At 40.1% G+C, this 24,893-nt stretch overlaps 1 protein-coding gene across 4 annotated transcripts; it reads left to right on the forward strand.

Annotated features, from left to right (window-relative positions):
• Positions 1 to 1,608: 1,608 nt before the first annotated feature.
• Positions 1,609 to 23,074, forward strand: parp6 (poly(ADP-ribose) polymerase family member 6). 4 transcript variants are annotated; one of them, XM_022744929.1, is made up of 23 exons: positions 1,609 to 1,851; positions 3,344 to 3,501; positions 4,054 to 4,131; positions 6,897 to 7,003; positions 7,309 to 7,369; positions 7,575 to 7,665; positions 7,838 to 7,904; positions 8,269 to 8,418; positions 10,188 to 10,338; positions 10,775 to 10,906; positions 11,386 to 11,481; positions 11,722 to 11,814; positions 12,097 to 12,222; positions 12,534 to 12,599; positions 12,923 to 12,990; positions 13,491 to 13,539; positions 13,694 to 13,806; positions 15,215 to 15,287; positions 17,927 to 17,996; positions 18,937 to 19,016; positions 19,365 to 19,428; positions 19,925 to 20,009; positions 20,867 to 23,074. In XM_022744929.1, the coding sequence occupies exons 2-23, from the start codon at positions 3,499 to 3,501 to the stop codon at positions 20,967 to 20,969; spliced, it is 1,926 nt and encodes a 641-aa protein (XP_022600650.1). In that variant the 5' UTR covers positions 1,609 to 1,851; positions 3,344 to 3,498; the 3' UTR covers positions 20,970 to 23,074. The 4 variants fall into 4 exon arrangements, 3 of the variants coding, with proteins under 3 accessions (XP_022600650.1, XP_022600660.1, XP_022600670.1); XM_022744939.1 differs by having other exon boundaries at positions 12,537 to 12,599; XM_022744949.1 differs by having other exon boundaries at positions 6,909 to 7,003.
• The last annotated feature ends 1,819 nt before the right edge of the window (positions 23,075 to 24,893 follow it).

The following is a 24,893-nucleotide window of genomic DNA, read 5'->3' on the forward strand; positions in this document are numbered from 1 at the left end:
TTCTTTCCGTTCCCACTGTGGCCTATGGTAAAGTCACACTCTTCAATGTCCCCTTTCCCTAGAGTCCCATTTTGCTCTCACCTGTTTACAGCTGTGGAGGTGTTAGCACTGCTGCTTCCACTGCCCATTTTGCTGCCTCACTGGTTGCTGGCAGCCTCTGTCTGGATCGACTCCACGCCAGTGCCTGAGGCCAATGGACACACCTGTCCAGGTGAGGGACAGAGCTACCATCCAGTCACCCTGTCCACAGGCCAAGCCCCTGACTGTCAGTCAGCATTAATGGCTGCTAACCCCTGGGCCACGAGGTACAGTAAGACACTGTGGGAATATCCTCAGATAAATCTCAGAGATGAGGAGCTAGGACGCCTTAATAGGTGGTGGAGGTGGGGGGGAACTTTACAGTCAAGTATTGAGAAATATTTTAAATTTACTACAACGTGTTAGTTACTTAATCAGCCTGGTTGACTGAATTACGTATATAGCCATAACATCATATTTTTAAGAGAGTTAACAGTTAATAATTTCCTCCACAAAAGAAGAGAGATGTAATTTTAAAATTCCTTCACTGTACAGCATGCTCACTGCATTGTATGATCCTCTGAGATACATTCAGGAAGTTCCGATAATGGTGCAGTTTTAGCAATCAGATGAAAATGGAGAAAAGAAAATGGCCATGCTGAAAGTCTAAAGGATTTATGTTTCAATCTGCATTTTTGGATTCATCTAGAAAAACAAACACTAGCTGTTGCTGTACAGTTGTGGACAGTCGCACTACAAGTGGATCTGGAACACCTATTCAAATACAAAAAGTAGCAGACCGTATGATATTGGCTGATGAAGCAACTATGGCATGATGTCAGACTGTATCCCCTCTATTTATATTGTGCCATCAGTGTCAGTGTCCTTTTTGTCCTTTTTCCAAATAAAAGCTTAAAAATCTTAATTTCTGTTCTGCTTTCCTGTAGACAGACAGTTGGTCTAACACCTGTTCATTAATCTGTCTATTCTTTAGGTCAGTTCTTAAATAGATACCTTGAGATAATGAGGCTAAAGACTGATTAACTCAAATGCCTAATGACTTTGTTTGACACATGCCCACAATGAAACTGTGTATCATAGATAGAGCAAGTACTTTTCAATTGTAATTTTATAGTAGTACTATATTACTGAAATTTTTAATATAGTTTGAATGTTGAGTGCATGCTTGGCTGCATTTATACAACATGTACTGAAGCTAAAATGAAAGCACAAATGTAGCATACAAGCATATCTGTGCTTTTCCTTTCTTCCTTTCTTTTTGAATGAATTTAGACAATAACAAAAACACAACCAGACACTGTCTTCAAAGCATGAGTGCACATTAATAGACAGACTTCTTCAACCAGACTCACACACACACACACACACTCCACACACAAACACACAGGCAGATGCATATGCACGAGCGGAGCCATTTTTCCTCCATTTTTTCCTCTTATTTCTCAGCAGCAGTGCAGTCAGCTGCAGGTCACATGACCGGCTTGCCTGGTCTCAGTGAGCATGCTCAGACCCCTCAGTGTTGTCAGGCAAAATATAAGACAGCAGTAGGAGCAGAGATCTGCAATAGATAAACACACAGACTCACACACACCAGCTGGCTTGCTCGCAGACACACACCACAAGCATCGAGAGGCAGATGCTGTGGAATTGAGGGACTGTGGCAGCGGTTTCTCTAATATCTTATTTTAATGGGCTTATTGTCATCTATCATTTCAGTGGAAAACAGCCACCGAGGGAGAGAGGCAGGTGTGCCCTTTAAGAGGGGGAGCAGCTGAAGCAAGGACAGCATCCAAGTCTCCATCCTCTGTGGAGGTAAGTGTGGATGGCTGGGGTGGGGGTGCAGAGCGTGGGGGGAGGGGGAAATCCGCCTGACTGCATCTGTGTTTGTGTTAATAGTTATCAGAAGGAGGAATGGGGACGGTGGTGGTGGTGGATGTAAGAGGGGGTGGGGGAGATATCGGAGACTCCATTGGTATGTGAGACGACAGAGGCTATGGGAATGGCGAGGAGTAGGGGGCGGCAGGGTGTAGATGCTAGCAGGGTTGAGGACATGGCAGGGCAGCAGGCATATATAGAAAAAGAGAGGAGCTGAAGTGGAAGACATGGTAATGACCGGGGAGCCATGTTTAATTGGGTGCAGTTGATGTCTGAAAGGGTGTTTTTTTTAAAAGAAAGGAGCCTATCCCTAACACAAAAAGGGACAAATATTCATAATAAGGACGTGATTATTTTGTGTAGACGTGACAAAAATGGCCCAGTCTAATGGAGGGAATGAGCTTGAGGTCCTAAGTGAGTGCAGCACACAAAGAGAAAATGAATAATTGGTTTCTTTAATTATATGGACCTATATATAGCTTAGATGCCTTCATGCGTGACGGTTTTGTTAGGCACTCTGTCTTGTGGTGCCAGGCTATGTTGCCATCCAGTCTCTGTTTGCCCAAGGCTCAGCATGTAGTCCTGATAAAGATGATAAATTCCTCATTATTTTGGCTTCACGTGCACTAAAAAAATGTAAATTGTAATTCTGATGCTGTAGACGAAAACACGTATCTCTCCATCTACTGCTCCAAGTCTTATTAAAAAGACACTATGTTCATTGTTTACATGTCTGACACGAAACGTGATGGGCCGCTGTAAAATACAGAGTGTACTCTGGCTGCCTGTGTCAATGATGCAGTTTGTCTTCTTATTTCGTTGTAATTTATTTCAAAATCCGGGCCTCATAAAATTCATTTTTTTGAGAGCTTTTTAATTCTCCTCAGCTGTAAATATTCCTTTATTAGGCAAGCATTATTTTATTATGTGCAATTCTTTGGTTTTTTGCACTTGACTTCCCCTGGCTACAATCTTCTTTTCTTATGCTAACCCAGGAAATTACACGGAATTTCAAAGATTTCCTTGTATTCATTTCTCATACAAATCAAGAACAATTTAACAATGCACTGACATTAGCAGATGTGCTGTTTTTGCTTTGCATCTATATTTTTATGCCAAGCTTTGGTGTTTCAATATTGATAGATGAAGTTCCTAGAAAAAAAGAAAACAAAACAAAGAAATGGAGACATCCCGGGTCCTGAATGTACAGCACATTTCTCCCACACGTTCTCTCCACAGTGATTAATGCCACTCTGAAAGGAGGCAGAGATGGCTGTTGCTAGGATACAGGATACATGGCAAGGTGAAGTACAGACGTTTTAAAGAAAAGAGGACGAGGGCACCATTTACAAGGCATGGCATCACTGGAGATGGCCTCTTTGTTTCGTGTTTTCTACCATTATTGATTTTTAATTTCTGTTTCTCCAAGGTTGTGCGGTTCTATAGAGCGCAAGAAAGAGAGGCGGTCAGCCAGAGCTCTCCGGTTTTCTGTTCTCGTTCCTTCCACCTGGAAATAGGCTGAAATGGTTGGCAGTATTCACAGGCCTAAACCTGTCTGAGTGAGCCCTATGAACAGCAGACCCAATGGTAAGACAGCTAGGATTCTATTGGTGAAATCACTGTTTATGACTAAGCTGAGTCATCCATTTGTGGTTTTGTTTAAGATATAGAAAGAGGCAAATTTAGGTAAAATAAAATTACATTGTTGTGGCTACTGACAGACAGTGCAGACTTTCCACAGACATTTGAATATTGTATTGGCTTAATCTAAATATATTAGATAAGATAGGAATTGTAGGTTTATGCAACAGGACCTCTGGGCTTCAGGCTTTGGAAATGGCAAAAGACATGGTTATTTATATTTCAGAAAATCTATTTTTTATTAACTCATCCCTTTTAATTGTCAGTTGAGTATTCTTTTGAAGATTGAATTTAGAGAATATCCTGTCTTTTGGAAATAAATCATGCCTTTTTGTCTCTCCCTTTGAGATGCTATATAAAGTAGTGTTTTGAAGCCCTTGAACGGGAGGCTAAATATGGAGATGTGAGAAAGGATGTGAGATGAAAGGACGATAGAAAGAGGTTACAATTTCTTTCCGCTCCACTATAATGGCCTTTTCACAATGTGTGGGCCCACAGGACATCAAAGGCCAGTGTTGGACAGACGAGGAGTCGGACGGAGAGAATGAGTCGGAACAGTTCCTGTATGGCATTCAGGTACAGAGGAGTCTATTACCCCTCCTAAATCTCTATGTTGAATCTGATGTTGTCAGGGTTTTGAAATTATGTTTACAGCTCGTCAATATTAACATATTTCTGTTATTATCCTTTTAATTTCAAAACAATAGCATAATTAAAAAACAATAACAACCCCAAGTTAGTATGTAATTTTAACCCTTTTTTTTTTTTTTACAAATACGATTCTACTACAAAGATTTTACTAAGTTCTACTACTGCAAAATGCTGGCAAAAAAAGCACATAATAATTTAATGAAGTTAAAATGTCTGAAGACCAACCAGCACCCCATAGGCTGAGGTTTTTATTTCACCCATAAGATGATAGTGTTATTCTTAGAGCCTCATTAGTTGTCTGGATAAAAAAATATAATTTAATCTGAGGGTGGTGCAAAAGGAAAAGCCTAGGGGTCATTAAAATAAAGTCTTTATCAAACCTTGTGGCAATCTGCCAGTTAGATTATGAGATATCATTTGTACAAGTTGGTATTTTAGCCTAATGGTGGCACTAAAGGAAAGGTCACCGACAACATTATTCACCCCCTAACAATCATGAATAACCACCGCAAGTTTCACAGAAAACCAGCCACTGGTTTTCAAGACATCGTCAGTGTCGGTCAAGGTGGTAGTTTTGAACTGATGGTGGCGCTAGACAATAAGTCAGGGGCCACCAAAATAATTTAGAATGATTCTTTTGGGGATTATGAATATCTAGGCTAAATGTCATGGAAATTCAGCCAATACTGGTTGAGATATCTTGCTCTGGTAGTGCAGAACAGATGGACCAGCTGACTGACATTTCCATCCTAATGCCTCACTGCTACCAGGGAAAACATTTTAAATCATGTGAAGCTGAATATTCAGTTAAAATGTAAGGCATGTGCCTGGGCTTGGTCTCAAATATGAATTCTTGCAAAGTGACAATAGCAAATATGACATTCAACACTAAAGTACAAATCAGGTTCTGGAAGAAATGTAGCATTTTCTCTCAAATCAGGTATCACTGTACCTTTTTAGTGCTATCACCTCATGCAAGTATCAATCACAAGCAACACTGTCAAATTAATTTCCATGGCTTCCATTTAATGTATCATCTGATCTCGTAAAGTTCAATGATTCACTTCCACACAAGATCTTAATCTGTTACTCACACGTTTTTACCGTTATCTTCCGAGTCTTGTGATTGAAATGTAAATCCAGTCTGGGACTTAAAGCTCATTTCTATGCAGTCAGAGAACATGAAAGCAGCGTAGAGAAGATAAGGATGAAAGTGTGGGATATGTTCTACACATTCAGAGCTGAGGAGACGAAAGTCTGACTTCAAGTCTAGACACCAAGAACACGTGCGACAACTATTATTATTACTAATCATATATGCTTTTTAAAGGATACCAAGTGTGCTGAGGTAACCACAGAACATATTAAATGTAAGACAATCATTAAAAAATATAACTTTTTTTTGGGATATCAAATTATCTACCACTGTTTGACATCCTGGGTAGGTCGAGTCATCCCATTTAAAGAGACTCTCATCGCCTGCAGCCGATTTACAAAGACCTCCTGAAGTTTCATAATTTCTTCCTTTTTATCACACAGTAAACTATGTATGATTTTATTGCAAACATAAAATGTGCTTGATGTTGCATCAGAGCTGAAAATGATGGCTAAATCAAATAGATTTCAAGCCATGCTGAACTGGACATCCCACTTCCTTAAAGGAAAATTTTGATATCTTACTAGTGGAATCTTATATCATGATCAAATACCATTACGAGCTGGGCCGGAGTTTGGTTCATTAATGGTTTACTGGCCTACAAACAGACAAGAGAACACACAGATACAGTCAGCCTGATGTTAAAAACAAGCTCATGTAAAGTGTAAACTAGTTTTATCTGACTGCTACTTATACGTACCTTATGCTCTTTCACAAGTTTTGCTACAACAGTGATTCCAAATCAGTGGCACTTGTACCCTGGCGGGTACTTCTGCAGTTGCCAGTGGCTACAAGGAAGGATTAAGATACTGAAAAAAAAGAAATAGATTTGATTAAAAAATATATTTACATGTAATATATTTAGATACATATTTACATTGAATCAGCTGTAACACCTGAACACTGAGAGAGCATTAAAAACTTGTTAGCGAGTGAGCAGAGAGGTAGCTAAAAGTAATGGATAAATTAAATAGCTAATTAATAAAAGGTTTTGTTGAAATAGTTTGATAAAGCAAATGAAAAGAGGTTGAAAAAGTAAAATTAATGGATAAACAGTTGAATTGGTTAGCTAAAATGGACATTTTAAATAGCTAAAACTACTAAAAGTGATAGAAATAGATTTCTAAATTAATGGAAAGCTGGTTGAAATTGTTAGCTAAAAGCTTAAAAGCTAAATGATGGAAATATATTAACTAACAGCAATGGATAAATGGGTGTACTAGCTAAAAGTGGTTGTTTAAAATTCTAAACCTAATGGATAAATTGTGAAAATTGATAGCTAAAAATAATAATTAACAGTTGAAATAGTAAGCTGAAAGTAATCAACAAATGGTTGGAAACTTCAGCTTCTGCCACTCCAAGTAGTAGGAGCACAAATGCAAACTTGACCAGACATTATTACAATGAAATCCACTTTTGTGTAATTATTTGTGTGGAGTAGAAAACAGTATAAAATCATTTTAAATTTTAAATGAACACATTTGGAAGATGACAGGTGAATCTGTGGAGAATTCAGTGCTGCAATTGTGACCAGTGCTTGTTGCAGGGGAGCTGTGCTGCCGACCTGTACCGTCACCCTCAGCTGGATGCAGACATTGAGGCAGTAAAAGACATCTACACTGACAGTGCTGTCTCTGTCAGGTACGGCACAGATACACACACACATATACTGTATGTGAGCTATTTTTAAAAATGTTGAAACAAACAGAATAACCAAGTGGTGGTGAGATTCAGTCTGCTGGCTATTCTTAATTAGCTGTACAGAATACAAGGGCGTGATTCAAAGAGATTACGTACTAATTTTAACTCGGCACGGTCTGACAAAACAGGAAAAAAAGAACCCTCATTTTTCTCCCTCAAGGGATAATCAGTTGAAAGGGTTGGAGTGTAATGCATCCCATTACTTATGATAAATTAACTGTATCTGTTGTTGTGTCCCTGAACAGGGAGTACGGAACAATTGATGACGTGGACATCGATCTTCACATTAACATCGGTTTCTTAGATGTGAGTCAGCATTCTTCTTTCTGTGCACACACGTCCTCCATCTTTGCCCATTACTATTCTAACGTTGCCATTTTGCAAAGTAACACATCATTTATAATGCATCGTGTGCTCATTATTTATTTATATAATGAGAAATGGCCTTAATTAGGGTGCTAACTCTGTATATTTGTGTGTATGTGTGTATGTGTGTGTGTGTCTGACTCAGGAGGAGGTTGCGACAGCTTGGAAAGTTATCAGAACAGAGCCCATTATTCTGAGACTGCGCTTTTCTCTTTCTCAGTACCTCGATGGACCTGGTGAGTAAAGATGTCAGTGTGGATGTTGGTTTTCTGGGAGGGACTTTAGGTATTTGTGCTACTCACTGAGCGTGGGAGGTGAGTACGATATGTGCTACACAAGAGGGACAGTGAAAGAAAGAGTGTGTGTGAATATGTGCACTGTGTAATAATGTTAGTCATCTTTACTCAGAGCCGTCAGTAGAAGTGTTCCAGCCCTCCAATAAAGAAGGTTTCAGTCTGGGCCTGCAACTCAAAAAGTAAGCGATGTGATCTATTACGTTTAACACCTATAATGTTTTATAGTGAAATTGTGCATTGTAGATTTCATGATTTAATCACAGTTTTCTATAAAAAGTAACATTTTGCTAAATCAGATGTTCAGCCTCAGAAATAGAAACCACAGATTATTTATTTTTGACTTTAAAAATCCCCAATGGATTTACAAAATACTTGCATAAGGCATAAACATTTAATTGTAAACTTTAGTCTTTGTGATCCTTTGGTTCCACTCAAACAAAATAATGTGCACTAATGACAAACAGTAGCTGACTGAAAGAGTAATTCACCCTCTGCCAGATTCACTCACATTTCTTCCTGCTTGACTGTTTTGTAACGCGGCAGGATCCTGAGCACGTTCACCTCACAGCAGTGGAAGCACCTCAGTAATGAGTTCCTCAAGGCCCAGCAGGAGAAGAGGCACAGCTGGTTCAAAGCCGGAGGAACCATCAAGAAGTTCCGTGCCGGGCTCAGCATCTTCTCCCCCATACCCAAGTAGGTTTCTCTCTCTCACTCTGTATCTCTTTCAAGCCATCCACTCCATCACGCCTGTGTTATAAATAGCAGCATTTTAGGATTGTAGCTAACACTGTAATGTAGAATAAATGTATTAACATTTTCAAAAAGCAAATGAAAACATACTATGCTCTGTACTGTAATGGTATACCACAGTAGTAGGCATGCAAGATATGAACATTTTTAGCAATATCTGATAAACTGATATAGGCGATTTTGGCCAATAACAATAATGCAGATACTTTTCATTTCATTGCAAAATGTCTATAGTTGGAATTCACCTGCAATGCTGTGATTGTGATGCTTTGTTTAGATGCTGCTGTTTAAAAAGCGCTGGTTTATTAGTTATTGCTCTGATTTGTTTCTAAATACTACAGATTAATACAAATTGATTTACCTCAAGTACATAAAACAGCTATTTTATTATTGTTTTGGCATAACATCTGTAGTATATTCTTGCATTTTTTTCCACAGTAGGTAAATATTTGACAGTGTTATTGTAACCAAAGTAAAAGCAATTTTTAGAAAAAAATTAAAAGGCACAAATCCTGCTTTCTTCATATTTTTTAGGAAATAATAGAAAGCTGTATCTAAAGTTTATCAATTTAAAATTGGTTGGTAATTATAATTTGAAAATATCTTATTATTGCTTAGGGTTTCTCAGTATATTGTGCACCGCTGAAGTTATTTTATTCAGTCTATACCTGCTCACTTAGCTCTAGACATGTCTTCACCATGAAATATCCTGTTTCTTGGGGAATAATGTCTACAGCATGTGTTTTATTGTTACTTTCTTTTATATTTATTACTTCTACATTGTGTCTCTTGTGTCTTTCTTTGACATGACTTTATGATGTCTGATCTTGAAAGGTGCTATATACAGCAAATAGATTTTACTCACTTACAAGCAAGTTATTTTTCTAAGACTGGAGATTTCTGAGAGATCAAGGCAAAATGTCATCCATCTGGTCAACAAACGGCGAGCTGTAAAAATAGTGATGAAAACACTTTTTGAAGGTTTGTCTGTGAAAGGTGAACTGAAGGCAGAGATGACGAGCTAGGGGAAAGGAAGCTCTGACACAGCACAGCGCAGATTGACATAAATTCAAAATCTGACACACTCAACCAATTTTCCCGAGGGAGAAAGTGCTCTTCTCGGCCTCTGTCTTCCTTCAGGATGCTTTGACAGTTATGGGTGCACGGGGACTGAATCTCAGCCCACTCGATGGAGGTCAGCTTCACTAACTACTAGGCTGTCTTGACATCCTCGTGACTTGACAGGAGTCTCATGTCAGGAGGAATGGACCTGGATAATGTCCTGAGAGTGATGGTGGAAGTGAACACTGGTTCTTGTATTTTAACAGTTAGTGACTTGAGCTACTGTCTAAACAGATTTCACTTGTCTGAGCTAGCATAATACTGTAAGTGTAGTGAGTGGAGTCACTATTAAATTACCTCTGGACCAACCAGGTTAACACATGGCAGTCTCACCATACATGATTACAGCTGAAGAGATGTTGCAAATGCTGTCACTGATAATTAAGATTTTATTCAGAGCAACATTAGAATAATAAGCAAAATTTCTGATTTAGCTATTAAAACCAGAATTTTTTTTTGCTTTGAAGCGAAACCGTCCCGTCAATTTTTTTTTTAACCAAGATATAAACAACAACAATATTAGCATTCCCTTATCTTTGAAAAATGATTTATAAACTGATGCACATTGTTTTGTGTCTGCTCTTTACCAGGTCTCCAAGTTTTCCTCTGATCCAAGACACAGTTTTAAAAGGGAAGCTGAGCGTCCCTGAGCTGAGAGTGACCCGCCTGATGAACCGCTCGATCTCATGTACCATGAAGAACCCCAAAGGGGAGCTGTTCAGCTATCCCCCAAACAGCCAGGTCAGTGCCAGTCAGAACAAATCAGCAGCTCTACATCTACTCAGATGCCTTTTAGTTTCATTTTGTTGCCTTTAGCGTGTCTCACTCACGTCATGTTGTGGTCACAGGGCTGTTGTCACAACACTGACACTATAAACACGGCACTTCTTACGTTCACTTGTAACATGGCTGATATTTCGACTAATGATTCTATAATAGCAGGTTCAAAGTCATCCACAGTTTTGCACAATTTGGGGGGTGGGGTGGAGGGGTGGGGGGGCGGCTGCATGCTGTTTTTAAGGCACTGTATGTTGTTTTAATCCACTGTGATCCACTCTGACCCTCTTCTCAGTCACCCGCCACCTGCTCTGTTCCCACCTGAGCCGTTCCCTACCCTTACCGTTACATGGCTGCTGCGCCGTTTCCCATAATGCTTTGTCTTCACTTGACTCATCAGACTGTGGCTGTCCCGGCGGCCAGGGCCCCAGCGCAGATTACCACGAGGCAGCTGATTGAATTGTTTTTCTCATCCCAGGCGGGCGGCCACTGCAAGAACATCCCTACCTTGGAGTATGGCTTCTTAGTGCAGGTTAGACCTTAAGGAGATAAGAGTTCACTTAGCAAGGGGCAGCTTTACACCCGGTCCTTTGAGAGTCCTCTCTACACTGTAAACACCTGATAGACATTTAAAACCAATGACTTTTTCATTGGATTTTGATGAGGAGACAGTTTTCTGAGCATTTATAGAGCAATAAAATACAGTATAGTGCATCAGAATAGTATTCAGTATCTGTGAGTGATTTGTAAATGTCTGTAAATGTCTGTTTCTCTCCATGAGACTTGATTAATGTTAGGTTCAGGTATGTATGTAAGCAACAATTAGGGCCTACTGCATGGATACGAGGGCCCTGTTGTATTAGCTGTTTATGTGGGGGATTGTGTATCTGCTGGTAGCTGGAACCGACAAAGGCTGGGGGCCCACAAAGCATTGTGTCTGTATTCCTTTATATGGCAGTGGTGGAAGTGGGAGTGATAACTGGGAACACCACTGTGCTTTTCTCCTAACAGATAATGAAGTACTCAGAGCAGAGGATCCCCACGCTCAACGAGTATTGCGTGGTCTGTGACGAACAGCACGTCTTTCAGAATGGATCCATGCTGAAGGTAACTCAGACAAGAAAGAGAAACGTACACTGTAGATTTATAACCCTTTCCCTATTGGTTAAAACGTTATGAACATCATGAACGGGATGTTTTCTCTCTGTATTAGTAATATGATCCTGTTATCTAGAGAGTGGGTGTCAGTACATGTGTGGGTGGCTTGATTTGCTTTTGTGTAGGTATGTAGTACACATCCAAATGAGTTGTTATTTAATAATTCTTTGTGTCTGTGTGCTTATGTAGCCCGCAGTGTGCACCAGGGAGCTGTGTGTGTTCTCCTTTTACACTCTGGGTGTGATGTCTGGAGCTGCAGAGGAAGTGGCCACTGGGGCAGAGGTGACAGCAACACATTGTATATGATGTAACTCTGATTAGCACTGATTATTAGTGCTACTGCATTAATTTACTCTCATCTCCCAAAAATGTCCTTTTGGGTTTTAGATTAAAGAATAAAAGCCTCACATACTGTAGATTTATATGTTTATATGTTTTCCTGGAACTGAGGCGGGTTCTACTGTCGTGTTACACTGAGTCAATTAAACCATCAAAATAAGTCAATGCCAGCATCAGCTAAAGGCATGAAATTAATATGAATATGTTAAAACCCTGTCTTCCCAGGTGGTGGACCTACTTGTGGCTATGTGTCGAGCTGCTCTTGAGTCTCCCCGTAAGAGCATCATCTTTGAGCCCTACCCATCAGTCGTTGACCCCAATGACCCCAAGACTCTGGCCTTCAACCCAAAGGTCAGCATCCTCACTGCTGGAATCGTGATTTCTAACTATATCAATGCATGAATTTCATTCAAAGATGACATATCCGTTTGTAAAGCATAACATCTATTCTGTTAAAACCAATGCCGCTGTAGCTATTCACAAGATGAATGCATGAGATTTTATAACAGTGACACTTTTTTTTTTCTGTAAAATGGATAGGTGATATTTTTAATTAGAATATTTTAGCAAACTCTAACCTTTACAAGTGATTTTAGATATCTGTATGTTGTTCCCTCTCTCATTGCATACCAATGGATGTTTGGCTCAACCAATGAACACAGAAGAAGAATTATGAGAGACTGCAGAAAGCACTGGATAGCGTCATGTCCATCCGGGAAATGACCCAGGTACAAGGAGGAGATGGGAGGGACAGAAGGGGAGGGGCCACAGCAGATGAATCAAGGCTACTGTTAAGCTTCATGTATAATGTGCAGATACAATTTGAAGGTTTTCGGTTTATATGAGATCCTCATTCTATGTCCGCCATAGGCCTGATAGTGTTTGTTACACAGTCCTGTGTTTAGTGGTTGTTGAGCTACATGGGGGGGGGGCTTTTTGTCTATCAAAGCGACAGTTACAGCTGATTAGTTTATTTTTTCTGTGTTGCTTTTCCCTGAACTGCATCTATACTGTGTATCAATCACATTTCTGCCTTGTGTGGATTTTCCAGGGCTCATATCTGGAGATCAAGAAACAGATGGACAAACTGGATCCTTTGGCACATCCCCTGCTACAGTGGTGAGTAGACCTAAAAATGGATTTACTCTACTTTCCAGGTTTACAGGCTTTTTGACATCATTTCAGAAAATAATATACAGCATTACTCATCAGTAGAGAGCATGTCAAACTTACCATATTAGTTAAATGTTCATGGACAATACTGTAATGCTAATGGGTTCATTTTAATAGACATTTAATTACGTCACAGCAGGAAAAGCACTGGTATAAATGATGAAATTAATGATAACTGAGATCCATTTAGCTGCTTCAGTTTCAGTGTTCTGTTATTGTACATACTGCCTCTTTGTCATGCTGTCATGACTCACTGGGACACATGATTAGAACCAGCATTTATGTTCTTAGAAACAGTGCTTTTCCTACAATGACAAGTCAGAGTATCTGTTGCGAAAGAGTTCTGTTGTGGTTTTTCATGCTATTATGTGAGGGTGGGAGCAAAATGTCAGGCACTTTAAATTCTGTTACACTTATTATTTGATCTTCTTTCTTTCTCTCTGCAGGATTATTTCCAGTAACAGGTCTCATATCGTCAAGCTGCCTCTCAGTAGGGTAGGACACCAGAACGACATCCCCTCAAGTCTCCTTTATTAAATTAATTGTTTACTGCTGCATTGTGTAGCTTGATGCCTCATGCTCACTTTTTCTATATTTCTGTTTGTCTCTCTCTTGCTCTCACCTGTCCCTCATGACCTCATTGTTGTAGCAACTGAAATTCATGCACACTTCCCACCAGTTCCTGCTGCTCAGCAGTCCCCCAGCCAAGGAGGCTCGTTTTCGCACTGCCAAGAAGCTATACGGCAGCACCTTCGCCTTCCAGTGAGTCCAATTTGCCCCTGCCATTGGCCTTTGCAGCTGCCATACAATCGATACTCTGTCTTTTCATTGTATAACTACTTCAACTCGTGTGACTTGAAATATCACAAATTAATTGTAAAAGATTGTGGCTTGTAGAGCAAAAATTAATGTGGGAAATCACATACTCACAATAACCAATCTCATATCAAGCAGAATAAGAACTGAAATACATGCATAATTTAGCATTACAGGAGTACACACATGAACATGTCTCAGTGTAACACCTGGTCATTATGTTGCCGATGGAGAGGCCATTCTAGCAGATTTTAATGGAACCACAACAAACAACAGCACAGAGCAGTGGCCATTCTCTTGGACAGAGAAACCACCTTGCTAAGCCAGCACATGGAGCCAGCAATATCTGTGAGATAGAGATTTGTACTGTAGCAGATGGGGCTCTGCTGAATATTTTAGACACACACAGCCCATCTGGGCACTTGCAGGGTACAACTCACTCATGAGCAGTGTTAACAGTCTCTCTTTGTGCTGATTAATACCACAAAATGAATAATTCTCAGCAGAAAATACCAAAAATGTAAGTCAGCTTGGCTGCCATCATTTTATATGGATATAAATAGAAACATATATAAAATATAAATACATGTTCAGAGTCAAATTAATGACAATCTGCGAGATTGAAAAGAGAAATCTTTAAACAACTGATAAGTGAAATGAGGAACTTTTCCCTGTTTATTTTTTAGACTGTGGGAAGAAGAACCTCATGCTGCTTTGAGAGTAGTTAAAAATAACAGCACTGATGACACTGCTGTGACCGCTGTTCTATTTTATTTTAAGACAGTTCAGATATCTGCACTGGGAGATGTATTCAAATAACCCATCCTGCACTGAAAGACAGCAGTGATGGGTTGTCATCTTTCATCTTTACCTTTTAGTACTTTTAATATGTCCTCTCACAAATGGTATAAATAGATGAGTGTAGTACTTCCTTTGAGGTTGAGAGTTTGAATCTTTGACTCTCAATCTTTATGGATTTGAATAGTAGGTCTTAGAAAATAGCTGCTGTAAAGCTAATATAACTTTTTTTGTAGACTCTGCACACAAGACTATTAGTTCATGACATTTTTTAGACAGTAAATACAAATAGTAGTGTTTTAGTAAATGTCCATTTGCCAATCCCCTTTTCTGCTCTCCATTGACAGCTGATATAACAGATAAGCTGTTTTTATTTCATTTAATTAGATTTTCTGACACAATATTTTTACCAAGATTTTGGTACAGTGAGTCAGAGGTTGAACAGCATGGATCTGGCCACTACAAATCAGTGGCTGCGCATTTAGATCCACGCGTCACACAGCACTTTGTTTTATCTCCTCTTTCTTATCTCTCCCTCTCTCTACACTTGCTCTAGTGGTTCCCATATAGAGAACTGGCACTCTGTTCTGAGAAATGGACTAGTCAATGCCTCTTATACCAAACTGCAGGTACGTAACCCTGACAGTTGGCTGGAATTTACGATGCATCTCCTCTCGGACAGTAAACCTGCTCTCGGGTAGAGCAGGCTCGCTGTCCGGCTGATTCATTTTTGCAGTTAATGGATGCCAGCTTCCCTTTCATCAGCTTTGCAATTGGCATTTTAGCGAGCAGGGCACACTGGGAGATTTTCCTGGCCAATGTCGGCTGCTTCTTTACTCCACCGACAGCAGCAGACAGCACGTCTCTTCCTGTTGTGGCACAAAGGGAGGGGACTGTGGTGTCAGCTGTGATGTCAGGAGGCTGCTTGTGTGCCCTGTAGGGGTAAACCACCTAGAGCACTGAGTAGGCTAGGTCTGAAGCTGACGGATGCAAAGGACAAGCTACACGATAGTGAGTACATACTTCCTGAAGGTGAATAAGGAAGGCCTCCATATAAGGTCAGTAACTGGCACCACTCATTATCTATTCAGACCTAGGTCACACATTAGCCTTAAATCATTAAAAAATTATACCAGATGACTATAGGGATGTCACGATACCAGGAATTCGGTAGTCAGTACTGATACTAATGCAATTCCACGATTCTCGATACCAAATTTGATACAACAGCAAGAAACTACAGAGAAAACAATATAAGCTGCTGCACACACAGTGCAAACACAAACACACACTCATGCAGCAGCATGAGCAGAAAGGTGACAGACCGACCTGTGGTGTGAAAATATTCATTTAAAAAGTCAGCGTTTTATTGTGACTGAACAGTAATGACGTCATGTTGCGGCCTTCCAGCTCGCATAAGGAGTTGTCGCTACGTTAGCCTCAACAAGCTAACGTTAGCCTTTGTGAACATTGTGTGTGAAGCATTGCTACAACAGATGGCAGCTGTCACAGTTCACAAACAATAACGGTAACATTTCAAGACATGAACAGTTTGAGGACATGTTGTTAATATAAGATTGACAACTGAAACTCACTCACCCTGAATTCTATGTACACGTCCTGTACATACTGTCTTTGAGCTGCTTTGAGCTGCTTATACAAGTTTGAGGTGTTTCCTTATTTCATTGGAAACGCTCTGTGACACCGTTTGGATGTCATACTGGCTCTGGGCCATCTCTAACTTGTCGCTGATGATCTGCATCAAATAATCATGTGGGTGTTTTTTTTCCCAGAAGTCGGACCTGCTGCTGCACTTGCCGTTGTCTTTCCTCATGTTATTGTATGTATATTGCCTACAGACTAGAACACGTTATTATACTGCCTGCGTCCGTCCTGGAAGAATCAGATCTCTAGTACCTACAACATATATGGTTCCTGTGGTACCTTTAACGTATTATATTTTCAGAATTTTGGCATCAATTTGGTATCGGTTCTCGTGACATCCCTGTAAGGGTACAATTGACCGAATCAGGACCATAAAGATAATTTCAAGGTAAAGGCATAAAAACCATACCTTGCTTCCTGCCACAGTTTTACTCAGGTCTGCATACATCTGCATCTTTATGTTGTTCTGCCAAGGTTGCTGTTGCACTGTGTGACCCAGGTTGTGAAAGACAATAAATAATACAACAAGAAAAGAAGAAGTCAGCGCTTTAGAGCACAGAATTGTCTCATTTGCACAATACGGCTGATAATGACTGCTTGGAAATACACCGGCACGTCCTGAAAAGAGATTAAACACAATTAAATCTGAAATCTCAAGGATCTATGAAACTTTCACGTCGGCCATGATTGCTCTATCATGCTGATGTGTTTCATTTATGCCTTCTTTGTTCTCCAACTTTTTGAACTTTCCATCTTTGATCTTGGCTCAATGCTCGTCTGCCTCCTCTTTCTCCTCTCTGTTTCACCTTGAGCATTGACACCCCCCCCCCCACCTCTGTCATTGTGTTCCACAGGAGGAGGAGGAGGAGGGCTGACTCTGCCTCCAGGTCCAGCCGTCACACAAAACCTCTCGTCTATTGTTCCTTTTGATTTCTCCCAGATGTGCCACGTCCTCCACGTCCGTGACCTCCATCTTCCTCCCATTTTATTCCCATCAAGTCGCTCTTTGTTCTTCCTCTTGTTTCTCCTCTGGTGTCATTGCGGCTCACCTGTGGTCCTTCAGTTTTCCTTATTACGGACATCCTTGTGTGAAGGCCCATCATCATCATTGTCAGTCATCTTCATATCATCTTTCATCTTCAAAGCAGGATTCGTGGTCTCATTTTTTGATTTCAACATTGCTTGAATACCTGAACATTTTATACACAAATTTCACTCACAAAATTCAACAGCATGAAATGATCTCAACTGGACTGCGTTATGTTGCAAGGACAAAATATGTTCACAGTTAAAAGGTGTGAAGATCTCTCTTCGGTTCTTTGCTGTCCACCATCTCTCGATTTTTGTGTGTGTATGGGTGAGTGTGTGTATGGGTTTGGGTATGGGTATTTAGTATGCTTTGTTGGTTGGGTGTGCCATGTAAACTGTTGCAGAAAGACATATAAAACACTGATGTATACAGATTTTCCTATGACTTGACTACAGTAAGTTTGGTATGTATTTGCACTGTATGTGAGAGTACACATACCGCGTGTGTGTGTATGTGAGGTCGTCCTGTGCAACTGCTCAGTGACCCTTCCTTCTTGCTCTTTTTAAACCCAAGCTGCATGGGGCAGCATATGGAAAGGGCATCTATCTGAGCCCCATCTCCAGCATATCTTTTGGATACTCAGGTAGGAACGGCTCATTCCTCGCCACTCAGACCCCACCGGCTCCCCCTCTTCCTTTTTTTTCCACCATGTTGGTTGACATGACTCTGTGTGTTCTCTGTGTGTGACATGGCCTGATTATCATCCTGGAACACTTCATTTTCACATGTGGGAGCTGTCCATGCTATCCTATTGTGCTGCACTGTGTTGTGTATCCATTTTGGGTGCCGGGCCTTGTGCCTCTGAGCTTATGTGCCGCCTACCATACCATACTTTATGTTGTGGCTGCATAAAATGGAGCTGTCAGTGGATTTATGTGTGTTACTTTGTACTTGGTTGGCTTTTTGTATTGCTTTCTTTTTGTTGGGTGGGGCTGTACAACCATATAACTAAGCCTTAACTAAGTCTTTACTTCTCCTTGTGTATTTCTGCTGAAACACAAACTCAGAGGTTGGATTTCAGGTCCTACAATGGTAGTCTGCTACTGGTTATGTGGACAGCAGGTCATCAGGTTACCAAGCAGGGCCCACCGGCACTTTAAGCCCATGGTTTCCTAACTTTAAGGATGGCATTCTTGAATCTAAGCTAAAGACTGACAACATATGAAAATGTGTGAGGTTTTGGCCTTAAAACCACTTGGTTTGATCTGTCCTTGCTGGTAAGGTTAACTACTTCTCTAAGCACAGTTGCAGTACTTCTGATATAATGTTGTACTTAAGCTATATTTGCTGTATCCCCTTTGTTTTTGATGAAAATCATTTGGCAGTTGTTTTTTTTTTTCTGTAGAAATGTTCAGTAGCATTTTGGACCAATAACCTTCATATGAAGGTTAGCACCACGGGTAATAATTTATCTGTACAAGTAGTTCAAGACCACTAGAGGAAGGTTTTTCACAGCTTGAATGACTCAAGGTAAGGTCGTTCTGACTGAGGGCTGTTTGCTCTCTGTGTGCTGCTTCTTGCAGGAATGGGGAAAGGACAGCACCGCATGCCCACCAAAGATGAACTGGTGCAGCGTTACAACCGTATGAACACCATACCACAGGTGAGATGACAGGACATATTACATCCTCACATATGTATTGAATTTATAAAGTAATAGATTGTTGGCTCCAGGTTCCCATTACTATCAAAGAAGATATGTAAATAGAGGGGCAGAGGAATTGGACAATTTGTGGCCCTGAGGGAAATCTACACTGATTGCCAGATGAGGACTATTAATGTATTTTAAAATGTATAAACTGAATTCAAATGTTTCTTCCTTTGCCCTGGCTCTGACTGTTGCACTCTGTACAGTTTCAGTGTGTAACTATCAAGGTAAAAACTCAGTAGATCACAGTATTTGCTTTAGTAGCTTGGCTGTTGTCCTTACTGTTGCCTGTTTTTTCAACAGAGTCGTCCAATACAATCAAGGTTCCTTCAGAGTCGAAATCTGAACTGCATCGCTCTGTGTGAAGGTAATAACAAGCAGGAGGCATAATATATGTTAAAGCTGAGATAAAGTGTTCTGTCTATGAATAAGTGCACATTTAAATAAAAATATGAAAAAAACACATTAGTTAACTAATTATATTAATTACTTAATAAACATTTTAGTGAATACGGTCTCTCTCTCTTATCAAATTTGAAAACCATTTACCAAAGAAAAGCAGAACAGGAAGAAAATTCCATGAAGTTAGATGATTAAAATCAAAATAAAAGTGTGTAATGTGACTAGTGTATTCATATGCAATTTTATTTGAAAAAAAAAAAAATTCTTAGCAATTATCATAATGTGATCATAATCATCATAATAGGAGAAATCAGTTAAAAATAAACAGAAGAAATAAAGTACATCATTTATGTAATATTATAGAATACAAACGCAACACTACTACTACAACCAATAGTAATAATAAAAATAATAAAATCATAAGAAAGTTTTGGTGAAACATGCTTCTCTCTTTTAAACAGTTATCACATCTAAGGATCTGCAGAAACACGGTAACATCTGGGTGTGTCCTGTATCCGACCACGTCTGTACTCGCTTCTTTTTTGTGTAAGTACTCCCAGCGCTTTGAACTCCTCGATCATTTCCACAGAATGAATGCCTAATTACCAAAAGAGTTGGCATAGCAAACAGGCAGCAAATATTAAAACTATCAACACACTTAAAATGCATAGCTCATTCACTCAGGATGCTTATTTTTACCTGCTAAGCTGCACACGATGACAGTGATTTAATGAAGAATGATGGTACATGATGCTGTTGTCCCTCGTCACACATCATCATTTTAAACTGGTAGTGAATAAATTGTGCTCATGGTTGAGTGGTGCTACCACTCCACTAAACTGGGTTCCTCTCAGGTCAAAGACTTTCAATATGATGGTTGGAGCCCAGCAGATAAAACATGGCATCCACACTGACTGCTGATGTTAGGGCTCTCGGAGTCCAAGCTTTCACCAGATGGCAAAGTCTATTAACGTGTCCACTGCTGTCTAATGAGTTGGAAATCAGATTTGAGATGGCCTGCAATCAAATTTAAATCACAGCTAAATATAATTCAGTTCTGAACTTGTGCTGTCTGTATGGTTGTATTTTTCAGCTTGAAGAAATGGTTGATATGGTTAGAATAAAAAAAAGAAGATTTATTGTGTCAGACCTAAGATCGCTCCTCATAAAGTCACTGTAGTGATAAAAGTAACTCACTGAGGCTCAGTTGTCATGGAAACCTTGAACAGTATTATACCTTGTTCATAAGATAAGAGTATATTTTATTTATTTTTCCCCATTACACCACCAAGTACTACAGAAACACGCTGGAAAATAAAAAATGTTTCACAGAATTATAAACTATACTGAATGATCATTAACTATACTGCATGCAAACTCTATGTATCTATGTATGTTTGCAGGTATGAGGATGGCCAAGTAGGAGATGCCAACATCAACACCCAGGAGCCTAAGGTTCAGAAGGAGATCATGCGTGTGATTGGGACCCAGATCTACTCCAGCTAATGGCGGTTCAGCGGCAACGCTTGGATCAATGCGTCTCTCTGGCAGAGGCACACAGGCAGGCAGACAGATAGAGCGAATGTTTGGGCGAGCTGACCTCAGGCCTGATACTGAAGGCTGAGGGTTGAGCTCTCGAGCACATTATTTCTAGACTTGTTTTGTTCTGGTCCTCTCATTTTCCCCCCGCTCGCTTTCTCTCGCTCTCTCTCTCTCTCTCTCTTCATCTCTCTCTCTCTCTTCATCTCTCTCTCTCCTCTTTGTTCCCTCTTCCCAAGTGGTTACACATTACATGTTCATTTAACCCTCAGTTAGGTTTAGCCTGGTCAAAGTCGGTGTGCTTTTCTCAGATCATGACATTTACAACAGAACTGTAACACTCTGGTGAAGAAAAAAAAAGGAGGTAGTCACTGGTATGGCTCTCCACACATATACACACACTTTCAAACCCTGGGTCAACTGGGCTTTTTCCTTTCTTGCTGCACTTTTACTGATCCTTTGGACTAATTATCTCTATTTATCATTTCTCTTTGTGAATATCTAGTGACAAAATAATCATTCCAAAAGATAATTAGATCCCTTTGTGGTTGGACGGATTTACATGCACATAGAAGTTTGTTCTCTTATTGTGTTTGCAAAGGCATTATCTCTGAATTAGTTTATTTAATTTTCTTCCACTAATGAAATGGATTAAGGTCTGTGACACTGTTATCTGAGGGTCAGGCATTGCTCTGTCATTTTGTCCTTGTCCTCTGGATGAAGCTGCCAGAATCTAGTAAGCGAGGTGTGGCTTGAAGTAACATATGCTATAGGCACTTTGATGATCAATGGTAAAAATCCAGCCATGGAGAGTATTATGATATTTTATGACAGAATTAAGACTGTTCTGATTGATGATGCACTTTCAAAACTTCACAGCCCAAAACAGCCCCTCAAACAAACAAAAACAAAAACATTGCTTTTATCTGACTGGACAGAAGTGTAACATGACAGGTTAAATAAGAAAAAGGGTCATAAAATTTCCCTAAAGCTTCATTTAATGATATTTTTGCTATTAACATTTAATGAGAATACACCCCATAATGTAAACCAGTTGGTATTACCACTGATTCCACTGAGAAATAACACCCATTGTTCTGGTTTGCCGTGTCTAGCTGTCACTCCATAATTATTTTTGCATTTGTCCCAAAGACTGAAACATGGAGCTGAACCATTAAGTTCATAAGAAAAATCTACTACTTACTAGAAAAGTTTCAGCAACTTGACATTTGATGAAAAAGATAAGATTTTAAACATCTTTTTTTTTTTTTTTTTTTGGGATATTCCATTTTGGAATAAATCTCTGTGTGTATGAACTACACTTCCCATTGGATTCACAACTTACAAAAGTCACTGTACAGAAACACATGGACAATTTAACCAAACTATCTACTGACAGTATCCAGTTCAGGTGAGCTCACATGCTTCCCACCCCTACCCAATGGACACTGGATGTTATAGAGGTGCATTAACATGCAGCTCTTTGGTTTCAGCTTGGAGAATGGCACCCTTGTATAGCTAATCAAGTTTATCAGTTAGTCATGTACTGTACGTATGTATGTACGTGTGGGTTTGTATTTTCTTGACATTATACTAGACATTGCACTTATTCAACGTTTGCCTAAACTGGAGAAATGGACTGTCCTCAGACCTGCAGTAGACGGGTAGTGGAGGAAAAATGGGGGGAAAAAAAAGTATTTATGGAGTCAGAAGACTATAATATCCAAAATCTTAACTATGTCTGTACTAATATGGGCTTTCAGTGTCTCCTGGAACTGAAAATTCTGACTACTGAATGGACTTTTGAGGCACTGAAAGAGAATGGACTGTAAATAAGGACATTGGAGAACTTGTTGAAATGTACTACCCAGAAAGAGACCGAGGTGTACAGCTGACTCATTCTGTTGTGGGACCGCGCTATAAAACTTGATGCCTGTGTTTGCGAAGAGGTTTGAGCTCCGAGTCTCTTTGAGAATCTATTCTTTCGCTCCCTGTCTCTGGTGAGTAATGTTTTCAAAGATGATGTTGACGACAATGATGGTGATTATGATGATGATGAAAAGCGACGATGCGGGGAAAAAAAAAAAAAAAAAGAAAAGAATAAAGCCTAATTTTGCACAGTTTTACATACGGTGTCCTTTTTTTTGATGTCTCTGGGGAAAATAGTGTGGCCATTAAATGTGGAATTGCTTTTGTGGCTGAGGCTTTGTGTTAGCATTTTGGGCAGAAGGGGGCACCATTACTCCACCGACGCATACATGAACCACCAGAGTCCTCTGTTCTCTTTGTCTAGTCTAGTCGGGAGATCAAACCAGATTTTTTTTTTTCCCAATTCATAACTTCCACATCTATAATAACTTGAAAAAGTTGATGCAATTATAGGTGGAGAATAATGGATTTTTTGCTTGTAATCAGAGTTTGTTGACCTTTTCCATGTTAATCGAAACTTACCTTGTACATTTATGTGGTGATGACAATCGATGAATCTCCATCAGCACTTGTACTCATAGAGCCATAATGTTCTGTGTTTGATTGAAACATGCTTGATTCATATTTGATTATAATTTATCTGGTTTGTGTGCGTCACAAAGCGTGTTAGACACACAACAAAATATATCCCTTTAATAATTCCCATATGAAAATCATTCATTAATGCTACCCCGGAAGCAAAAATGAAAATAATTAGGATTAATAATAATCATAAACTGATTTAAAAAGTCACCATTGCACTGACGCACACCACACTGTACACAGAGAAACACGAAGCTAACAAAATATTGAGGTTATTGCATTAGAAGTAAGTAAATGAAAGAAAGATAACCCTACTGTCTGATGTTCTTAAGCATTACCGCCCCATTCAAACAGATTTCCCTTTCAGAAGTAATTGATTTATTCTGAAGGAAGTGGTGCAGGACAGGCCAATACACTGGCATATAAACTGCACCACATTCAGGCTCACTAAAACTGCATCTTAATGTTTTCAGTTTATTGCATCACAAATTGACTGAAGTTCACATTGATTTCTTCAAATCGAATCCCTCCTTGTTTAAATATGGCAGGGTATGCTTCTACCTCGAAGAGAGCAGATCACTAATAGTTGTTGACCAGCCAATAGCTCACTCTGTCCTCCCTCTCCGTGTCTCTCCGAACACACAGAGCTCTCCTCTTTCAAACCAGCTGAACACATTTCATCGCTTCTCCTCAGCAAAAGTCCAGTCTGATGGCTGTTTTGGCACAGAGGCCCTGTGTGTGTACGACAAGTGCTGGGTGTGTGGAGAGTGGGCATAATCATGGGGAAGCTGAAGCACTCATGGACCCTTGAAAGGCACTTTATGTGTGTATTTGTGGCTACGGTAATTGGGTCCCTCCCTTTTGTAAGCTGACTCATTTGACAGGGGCTGTGGCTGGGCCCTTGTGATATCTGTATTTGTGTGTGTTACTAGCAGATGATGTGTATGGTTCATGTGTTACTATGATCTCTGAAACCCGGCCCTCATGTTGGACATGGTCCCCTGGTTTGGCTTTGTCCCCCATTACCGAAGCCAGCTGGCTGGTGGCACACAACTGCATGTTGCTTAGGTCCAACTATGTCTTTTTCTTGTGTAGTTCAATCATCCACCACTGAGGGGAGCTCTAGTGTTATTCTACCCTGCTTTGTTTCAACGGCTTTCTTTGCATGCTTAATACACACCCTGGCACATACGCACAGGGCATTAGGACATACACACACATGCAGGTAAACACACACACACACACACACACACACACACACACACTGCACAGTGGTTGTTTGGTCAGATAAAGGAGTAGTGACGGGAGGGCACAGGGTCACTGAGGGTGTCTGGCCCTCGGCGGAAGTGACTGCTCCCAGCCTCCCTCTCTCCTGCCTCC

Source organism: Seriola dumerili, unplaced genomic scaffold (genome assembly GCF_002260705.1).
Source record: "Seriola dumerili isolate Sdu_G_001 unplaced genomic scaffold, Sdu_1.0 BDQW01000003.1, whole genome shotgun sequence".
NCBI lineage: Eukaryota > Metazoa > Chordata > Actinopteri > Carangiformes > Carangidae > Seriola > Seriola dumerili.

Excerpts from the sequence above, each read along its gene's own strand:
- parp6 (XM_022744929.1), top strand. Across the intron at positions 11,482-11,721 it reads AGAATGGATCCATGCTGAAG|CCCGCAGTGTGCACCAGGGA; the intron begins GTAACTCAGACA and ends GTGCTTATGTAG. Across the intron at positions 11,815-12,096 it reads AAGTGGCCACTGGGGCAGAG|GTGGTGGACCTACTTGTGGC; the intron begins GTGACAGCAACA and ends CTGTCTTCCCAG.